General features: G+C 37.8%; 1 protein-coding gene across 3 annotated transcripts; it reads right to left on the reverse strand.

Annotated features, from left to right (window-relative positions):
* Window positions 1-3,567: 3,567 nt before the first annotated feature.
* barr (non-SMC condensin I complex subunit H) lies at window positions 3,568-8,490 on the reverse strand. Of its 3 annotated transcripts, none has more exons than XM_017616205.1 (5): window positions 8,259-8,490; window positions 7,402-7,965; window positions 6,511-7,330; window positions 5,664-6,424; window positions 3,568-5,542 (listed from the first exon to the last, which is right to left on the reverse strand). In XM_017616205.1, exons 1-5 carry the CDS (start codon window positions 8,286-8,288, stop codon window positions 5,198-5,200), a joined length of 2,520 nt encoding a protein of 839 aa, XP_017471694.1. In that variant the 5' UTR covers window positions 8,289-8,490; the 3' UTR covers window positions 3,568-5,197. The 3 variants fall into 3 exon arrangements, with proteins under 3 accessions (XP_017471694.1, XP_017471695.1, XP_017471693.1); XM_017616206.1 differs by lacking the exon at window positions 8,259-8,490 and adding an exon at window positions 8,174-8,219; XM_017616204.1 differs by lacking the exon at window positions 8,259-8,490 and having other exon boundaries at window positions 7,402-7,998.
* Window positions 8,491-10,193: the final 1,703 nt, after the last annotated feature.

The raw sequence follows: 10,193 nt of genomic DNA on the forward strand, positions 1-10,193 counted from the left end.
CAAATTAGCCAATGTCACTGTATTTGCATACCGCAATCAAAAATAGTCAACTCAAAAAATTCCAAATATTCAGGAGAGGTAAAAAACGGTTGATGCAGCGCAAGCAAACCAAAAAGTCTTTAATAGTATTTTTCTAGTTAAAGAAAATTTTGGTGTAGAAGAAATTTTGGGGTATATGGTCTATGAACTATTTAATAATTAAATCACGTCCCTTGTATCCATTGCACGCTGATCCAGGAGATCGGTCGACATTTAGTCGGCTCAATTCTTGGAGTTCCCAGGTTTCTAAAAAAATTATCTTATAAAAATCCGCTATTTTTGTTAAAAATACATCATTTTTTTAATAGAAGTGCTTTTCCTTATGGAAGGTTATTTGCAGAAACACTTTGAGGCGGCAAAACATGTTGACTACAGTGATAAGGTACGGTATTAATCTGGCCGGCATTGAGGCGCACATAGACCGGTATGCCCTTAGCGTTGCCAGTTGGTACCCTTTTTACGCGTTAAATTAGACATCACAAAGGATGTCGTCTAAATAGCTCAGCAATTTCGGCGAAGCCGCTCCAATCAGCAGGTTTATCGATCGAGATGATTATTTGCAGATGGTCCAATGCAAGCGTCAGCGTAGGTCGCCACGTTCTACTGTTTATCAGGCCAGCTCTTACTGTTGTTACACCAGACGAGCTGCTGCAGCTACCCATAATCCTAATGGGTGCGTCGTCGTTCATTGTGCAGAATGCCGAATAGTACATCGAAGTGTGTACCCCTTCTATCATTCGTTACAAATTTTCACCGGACCGGAGAGAAAAATACTGAAACTTTATGATGGTTTCCTTGAGGTCGCTGTCTGCTGCGATAAGACTACAATGCACGGTGTGGTGATTGATGATAGCTAATAGGTCGGGATTGAAACCGAACTTCAGTTGGGTGGACAGTGGCTGAAATGGTATTACAGATGGCAACTGGCAACTGAGTTGCTATATTGGCAACTGCATTTTTGTGGTTGCCGCGGAAATTTCTTTCTTTTTTCAACTGTTTCTTTCAACTTATTTACACTCAAGTCTTAATTGCTGGTTCTTCAAAATTTTAATGCCTTCAATTTTATAGAACTTAACTATAGTTGTTATTCGTACTATAGATTTTCCTTTCAGGGGCGTTGCCCATCGGAAACCCAGCTGCGGTTGCGTTGCCATCCATAATCGACCCATAAACCACCACTATTATCTCGCTCGCGATCTCTACGGTTCACATTGTATTCGGCCCAGTTCAAAATGTTGAGTTGCTGTTCACGTTGGTCTTTTGGAGCGTAGCTATCAATATCTTCTCAATCTTGCACTGGAGTCCGTTACAGTTGAACTGTAGTGTCTTTGTGTGCCTTGGCAGACTGGTCGTAATACAGGGTGTGATTTGTGGAGTTGCCTGTCGACCATTTATTGTGTGTGCTGCTGTTGTGAGTACCCAAGGGCCCACAAATTTGCTCACGACGTGCGTAACATGCCCTAAAGTGGCACCAGCCAAGCCAGGAATTGCACTTGACTGATGTCACGTTACGGTATATCCTGGACTGACGCACCGAGCAGATTTTGTGAGGAACTACGAGCTGTTGGCGGCGGCGTGTAGGTGGAGGTGGGGGTGTAGTTGTGCCTGTGCTTTCTATGTCTATGTCTGTGTTATGTTGGAGGGTGGTTGTGTTGCTCAGGTGATCTCTTGTGTGTCGTGGTGGCAGTTCGGTTTGAGCAACATGGGGCCACAAATAACATGGTCCCCTGCCGGCAAGTTCTAAGGCAAGGTATTGCACCTGACTGAGGTGGAGTTCGGGCGTATTCGTCTCTGACCTACGCAGCAGGTGTTGGTTTCTGGTCAAGGTTTTAACTCGATGCCAGCCCTGAGCAAAAGAATGCGGACCGGATGCGGCACCATGGACGAATAACGTTTAAGAGATTTCACCAACCTAAACCGGGTTAGATCGCCGAAACAACAGCCCTTGGTCGGGTAAAGCCCGAGTCATGCCAGTACGTAGAACCGCCTGCTGTAAATGTCTTTGCTTTAATGCTTCTTTCTGCCTGTTTAATATGCCTTGATAATACCGCTTTTTTTTTGTTTTTTTTTTCAAATATACTCGTAACTTAAGTAACATAAAAAATAATCCAAAATATCAAATTAAGAACACAAGACAAAAATTCCACTTAAAATTAAAAAAATTTATTTGCAAATAATATGAAATTAACTAATATAATTTCAATGTTAGATAATATATACAGTGACCAAAACAAGTATTCACATTTTGACTGTTTAGATTCCATAATAATATGGATTTCAAGTTAAAATTTTTGAATTTATTTTTTTACCAAACCCATGGCATGAATCACGTATGACGATAAGCGTTTGTACGATATCGTGTTGAGATTGTCTTGCGTCATGAAAACATAAATTGTTTGATCGTTTAAGCAATATCGTCAACTCGATTCCAATTTGGCTTCACTAAAATCAGCCGAACTTTATGTATTAGACTAAAATTTTATGAGCTATTAAACTACATACCCAAATATGTTTTAAAGAATCGTCTAAAGAAGCTCAAAATTTTGATGAAAGTTTTTTGATTTTTTCTTAATTTTGTATAAGGTTTGAAACTTCGATTTATACGGTTTTGGCGAAAGCATTAGCATTAAGGTTTTTTCTAGTGTTTTCCCGAGTGTATTTCTGCCATCAAAAACAGCTTCTTCTTTGTGTGACAACATCAAAGCGCAGACCACAAATCGGAGGAGATACATTAAAAGGTATTCATATAACGGGATAATCTGCCGATAAACGTGTGTAAATTGGTATGGAATTTATAACCTTATCTCTTTTATCGGCATTTTGAGACTTTATTTGAATAACGCTATTGTGAATACCAAAAAAAAAAAAATAAGAAATAAACTCTTGTTTGAGTCACTGTATATGTACATATGTATGTACGTATGAATAGGCCTGTATGTCATATGATATACAGACTGTATGAATGCTTAATAGCTTATATACACTATGTATGTATGTGTATATGATGTGTAAATATATATGTATGTATGCATGAATTTACATTTGTATGATAACAATTTTGCTAAACAAGTGCATTTTGCCTTTTTCTACACAGTGCTTACTTGAAAAATGTATGTATTTTTCCATGACTAATGCAAGGAAAGATTTGTATGGACAGCAGTGCGGCTTCGACCAAATGTACTATAGTTTTTAAATCTCCCGTGTTGTTTTTCTTTTAAATGTTCTAATGTTGCAATACTTAAAACGTGGTGGGAATGAGACCAATAGCATTCATTAAAAGAGATCAAAATATGAGTAAATACCGAAGCATTTGTAAAAGTTGATTCCCATTTCCTTTGTGTATGGATTTGAAGTTGTGAATTTAAGGTTCAAAAATAAACAAGTAAAATGATTTTTAACCGACTTCACAAAAAGGAGAAGCTTATCAACTCGTCGGAATATTTTTTTTTTTTTTTTGTATGTATGTTACCGCATAACTTTGGACCACGGTAACCAATTTCTATAATTGTTTTTTTTTCTTCTTTTTTTTCGATTCGCTCACAAATTTCATACCTACATACATATACATATGTACATATGTATATATATAATAAAAATTGTTTCAGTTGAACATTGATCTGTGCCAAAAACTTCTCCCATCCCCTCCCCTTCCCGCGCCGTTAACTTTGGAAAAAGTGGGATCTTATTTCTCCAACTGCAAATTGAGAAAAAAAAGAGATGGTAACCAACTTTTTCAAATCCTTTGGTGCTTTTTCAGTGTTTGGCCAGCTTAATCAAATGCCGTTGGTCCGTTTAGCCGATTCCTATGAATTGCAGAACCTATCTGATTTTTTACGTTTTGCTTTTTTAATTTCATTTGCAAAAGGTCATGCCTATGCCACGAACTATCTATAACGATCGCTGATATGTATGTATGTGTGTAAATTAAAAAATTATAATAATTGCAAATAAATTTTAGATAGAAAACAGAATTTGGAACCACCAAAAAACTAATCGCATCCTTTTATCAGGGGCAACTATCAGAGCGGCCTAAATTTCCTCCTGTTCAGAAATATGTACGTTAATGAAAAGCATCAGCAACTTTATTTCTTAGCTAGAATTCATGGAAATTAGCAATTTCCGCAACTAGATACCTATTTTGCATTTAAACGTTGTTGGACATATTTGGCACTTCCATCAATCATCGTTTAAAAATAAAATAGACTGATGCTTTGCATTGGTGCAATTTCGAGCATGGAGTATATACTTGGTTTTGGTTTGTCACGCCACTGCGATTTCTTCGAAGGCGTTTAAACTGCTCATAATATACGAACATTTAGTATACATATATGTATGTACATATATACGTTCTAGCTATTTGAAAATAAAATTATTTGGAAATATACCGTACATGATGCAAAATTGAACCAATATGTATTGAAACTAAAAAGGATATGCAAAGCTTAGTTAATGCACCTTATCGCATTATTGTGTTATGTTGTACATATGTATTTACGTTATAAAAAAATTATGACCGAATTTCTTTTTATTACCAATTAGAAACTTAACTCAGATTCATAAAAACGCTTTCACTTAATAACGTGGTCACAATATCTAAAATCATATATGTACATATAGTATGTGTTCTTCTGCACAGAATGTTGAGAAAAAATTTTACTATTTTCCTTCATGAAACAAGCACAGCTACATAACAGTTTCAAAAATTTGTTTTTAATTTTAGTATGAAATTTAACAACACGCCCAAAATACATCGTCCAGGCCATAAAAATTGCTAAAGGATAGCAAAACGAGTTATTTGTTTTTTTTTTTGTCATAAAATGAAATGAAATGCATTTTAATTGTTCGTGTATTATAAAGAGAAAGCGAAAAAAATAAAAAAGTCAGCAGAAAATGTACTTAACGAAATTGCCTAAGAAAATGGTTAGATATAGAATTCCTTAAACTAATCATTTTGCTGTTGTTGTTGCTGTTAACTATGCGTACATCTTATAATTTCTTAATTTTTAACGATACCTTTATAACAAGTGTGTAAAATTTATTTGTATTTTGGGTTATGTCCGGGAGGTCAGATTTGCTTTAATGTACACTGGTCGCACGTTGCACTATTAATTTATCGCCATCGCCATCGTCATCGACATCGATAATGGATCATCAATTATCAATCTGTCAATTGTCGTATTTTGAAATCATTTAAATCTGTTTGGGGTATTAGCCGCAAATTGAAATCATTCGCTAAATGCAACACCGAATAGAAAGCAATGGAGGGCGAAAGCGCGTCTGCCATATTTTGTGATAATATTTCGGGCAGATGATCGTAAACCTCTTTAAAGCTGGCCATACCTGCGGCGTAGTGCTCTTCCCGTATTATTGGATGTTGTGGTATCTGCTCCGGTGGCATTGGGACTTTAATTTGCTTGTTAATTAACTGTGTACAGCAACGCTTCAAACTCTTCATATCTATCACTTTCGCACGCTTGGCAAAAGGCACTATAATTTTTGTGACCTGCAGAGAGATGGAAGCGGTTAGTAACAGTGCTACGGGTAAAAAATATTTGAGTCATTTGGATTTTTTACACTATTTAACTGAGGATTTACTAATAAAGCTTTTCGATCACGTTACTCACCTGACTCGGCGCACCATCGAAACTTGTTGCTATCTCCAACACAGTATTGTTCGCCGCATTGTCGCAACCGTCATCCAACTGTGATTGTGTCAGTATACCACCTTCGCCCAAAGCCGATGAAGAAACGTTCATAAAGTTTTCACCACCCAAGCTTGCAATTCCTCCAATGCCACTTAATCCACCTGGATCTTCTACACCACCAACTCCATCATTGTGATCAGCAAAATGATCTCCTCCTTCATTACCATCCATAGTTCCGTCATGCATACCATCTCCAGCGCCCAACAACGCCGATTCAACGTCATCGTCGTCAAGATCTGATCTCACAACAGCGCTCGGCGCGCACTTGAATTTATTAAACATTTCTGGGTCTAATTGTAAATCGGTTGGTAACTTTAGCTTACGTTGATCCCATTTCTTATGAAAATTTGCTTTACGCGCTTTGTACTTATCTATTTTGACAAAAATGTCGTCGGTTTCCTGTTCAAATTGCAATTGCTTCGAACGTTTCTTGCTAAGCGCATTGGTGCGACGTGCGTTTCCACGCTGATTATTTACCCCCTGTAATGTGGGCTGAGTTGAAGGACGTGGTCGGGCGCGTTTGAATTTCCAATGTGATGGACCGGCCCAAAATTGCGAAATTTTATCCAGCGGCCGATATGAATATTCGAGCTTTGAGGTGGCATCTACTGGACGCAGATCTTCTATGAGCACTGGTACTTTACGAAGGCCACGACAGTTATTGATGGCAGTGCGCTCCTCTGAAAAAGAACAGACAAAAAATATATTTATATAATAATTTAATAGTTTAAACAATACAAATTAAAAAAAAAGTTATCCACTTCACCTGTAGTTAATTCTTCAAAATCATTGTAATCCACATCAAGCAAGGCGGGTTGATCGTTTAATGCCGGCAGTGGTTCACATTCGGCGTTTATATCAAATGCCATTGATATGTGGTCCCCACCACCATCACCACAATAATCAATACTGTTTCGCAGACTGTCCGGCTCTTCATTGATGTCTGCAATCGGCTCAGGCGTATCAGAGATCACATAACCCGTATGCAACGGTCGTAAATGCAAATCATCGATGCGCCTTATTTGCATTAACCGATCGCATGGCGCCCAATCCATTGATTCAGGGACGACATTTTCGTTTGTTTCCTTAGGATCGGGTGCTAGGGTATAGTCGCACCCTGACGCTACTGGTTGAGCATCCCAAAACTGAAATGTTGTCCGCAGGCGTAGCTCAGATTCAGTTGTCAACAATATATTATTCATCAGTCGATTGGACGAGTTTATAGATCCCACTATAGTATTTAATTTGCCAAAAACAGGATCCTGCAATGGCACTGTATCTAAACGCGAATTTAAAGTATCCTTATTCTTCGTGATTGTCGACACAACGCGTCGCGTACGTTTCGGTTTGGGCTTAGCTTTCTCTGCGACCTTCTCACCATTTTCATTGACGCCAGCCGCTGACGCATTTGGATCCGCATTGCCCTCACCACCGGTTGCCACGTCATCATCATCATCACTTTGACCCTGACGATCAACAAATTTTTGTGCATTCAAACCTGCAGACATGCGAAGCACGTCCGTGTGCACAGAATCGACACGAAGTCCATAAACTTTTGAAGAAGCTTCCAGTGAGGACCCAGCGACCTATAGAGCAAAGGGAAGCAAAAATTTTGACTGTTTTTCGTAAATGAAATAAATTAGATCAGCACGCTTACCTTAAAGTTATTTAGCGATTTGTGATGACGGTCCAAAAGAGTCGAAAGCGTGTCAATTAGTGATAATGACCACGCGTTTTCCCTACTAAGCTTATTGCCGTTATATATTTCCAAACACTTTTTCAGAGTCTCATTCTCCTCAAACATTGACTCGCGACCACTGCTACCTTGTAACATTGTGCGCCGACGCGCCTGACGTCGTTCCTCATCATCATCGTTGAAAGGAGTTCCGATATTTGCATTGACATTGCGTGCTCCGTCACGGAATATTCCCACTTCGGAGCGACGCAACGGCGTATCCGCGTTAGTGGGCGTCATAGGTGCTGCGGTGATATTTGTATTGTTAGGATTATCGGAGCCACCGAAGCCACTAGTAGTGGCTTCCTGCGCTCTGACCTTCTGGGGCTGCACCACGGTTGCTACTCTTACTGTTACTGGCTGAACAAAGATACTATGGTCCGACAGTTGTTGCTGCTGCTGAGCCTGTTGCTGCTGCTGCTGCTTCCAATGTCCCGCGGTCACTGCTGCTGACCTGCGCCCAGGCGTCGTTGTTAGTTTTACGTACTGCGAATTCATACAGAAAGCGGACACGGTCATTGAGCGCCACAAATTAGAATGAAAAAAATATTATAGTGGAAATATTAAAATTTCTGGTTTATGGATAATGAGCTAACAACGACTCATATATATTCCATTAATTTTGTTCATTTTTCACTGTCTTTTTGATTTGCTATCCATCGCATTCATCTTCTACAGCATTTTGTGCGCTCACCTTTTGTTGTCGCTTTCGCTGAGCGTCATTACGATTGCTTTTGCAAACAGTAGTCACTCATTGCAAATACAACAATTATACTCACTTTTTTCAGCCCAACTGGTAATTTTCTCATTCACTATTTTATAAAAATTATCTTCAGCTCTTATTAATTTCTTTCACCAAAACTTTTAGCAAATATATTTATGCACTTTACCAAACTTTCATACGATTTGCGTTTTACGAATTTCAGTAAAATTTCTACGTAATTAGCTTGCTTCGAGTTATCTCCGGTTTGCATTGGTTGTAGGACGAAAATTCAGTTGTTTTCAAATAAAATGAATTTGACGCCACGAAAGTGTGTCGCTGCCGACGGCTGTCAAGCTGTCAAAGTCACGCCGTAAACGTCGTAGGAGTGTGTTCAACTAAAAAGTAGCGTCATCTTATGTTCACTTTTGCACCGATATATTTAAATTCAAATTGAGAAATTGATTAAAGATAACTGCATAGAAAAAATTAGATTCAAAAATCAAAAAGATTGCACTAACCGATCACTAACCGATCAGGTAATTTTGGTTATCAACCATCACCGCTATCAGCGCAATCTTACTTTGAAATCAAAACATCGCACATAAACTAAAGCAGTGATGTATGTCGTGTGGAAAATTTTAAAATATTTTTCCTCTTCACAACTAAAAGTCCTGATCTAAACAACAATACGTGAAAATCCAGGTAGTTACAATTTTTATATGCATGTGATTGTGTGTTAGCATATTACGTAAAAGTCAGATAGTAATATAATTTAGGCACCTAATACCATGTTCTGACCGACATCGAAAACATGTTTTCATTGGTAAAACTGGTTTTCGACCTAAAACTTGTGTTTTCGTCCATGTAAAAACTGTCAAACGAAAATTAGTTTTCGCTGAAAACCACTTGAAAACTCACGTTGCACTCATTCCAATCGGTATCTGCACTAGTTTTTTTTTATTATTTATCGAAGTGGAAGTCATATTTTATCATCTTTAATACGTAATTGTTTATTTATTGTTAATTGGCTGGCCAAAATGAAGTAAGCATTGAAGTAAAAGGTTGTTAATGAAAATAAATTGAAGGAAAANTTAGTTTTCGCTGAAAACCACTTGAAAACTCACGTTGCACTCATTCCAATCGGTATCTGCACTAGTTTTTTTTTATTATTTATCGAAGTGGAAGTCATATTTTATCATCTTTAATACGTAATTGTTTATTTATTGTTAATTGGCTGGCCAAAATGAAGTAAGCATTGAAGTAAAAGGTTGTTAATGAAAATAAATTGAAGGAAAAGTATTTTGGTTTTGTTATGGTGTAGCAAAACTGTAAACAAAGGATGTAAGAAATGTCAACGAAAACACCAACAATCGGTGTGAACAGCCTTCAGCCCACAATCTCAAAACTCGTTTTCAAGGTGTTTTCGTTGTCGGTATTAGGTTAGTTCGTAAGTGTAGTAAACAAGCTTTCAAGAACTATCCACACAGCACCCTGGAGAATTGTAAATAAAAATTGCTGATGCGAATACATGGCGGAATTATATCAGGTAAAGTAATTAGAGCGAGAAGAAAGATTTTGACACTGCCTTATTTGAAAAATTGGCCCGTAGTCATAGTCAAAATAAAGTCGACTTTAAAGTTAGTTGCAGCTTTTTTGACAGATATCCCATTGAAAATTATGTCAAAAAGCTGCAACTAACTTTAAAGTCGACTTTATTTTGACTATGACTACGGGCCATTGTCTTTAAAACTTGACTATAAGGCAGCCGAATGTCAGAAAATAAACCGAGAAAGCTGTTTTATTACTTCACCTGTTTATTGCGCCATGATGCGAATAGGTTTCGAAATTTCAGACTTCGGTATCGATACTGTGTACTCATTCTAGCATCGAGCTTATGGTATCGATACTTTAAAAGTATACTACTCACTCATCGAAATATGTTGTTTGGGATCAGTGTTGCCACGCCGTCCCAAGAAAATGTATCACCAACCAAGCCAAAAATGTATCCAAA

This window comes from Rhagoletis zephyria, unplaced genomic scaffold (genome assembly GCF_001687245.7).
Source record: "Rhagoletis zephyria isolate East Lansing unplaced genomic scaffold, Rhagoletis_zephyria_1.1 Rzeph_scaffold_01169, whole genome shotgun sequence".
In the NCBI taxonomy this organism is placed as follows: Eukaryota; Metazoa; Arthropoda; class Insecta; order Diptera; family Tephritidae; genus Rhagoletis; species Rhagoletis zephyria.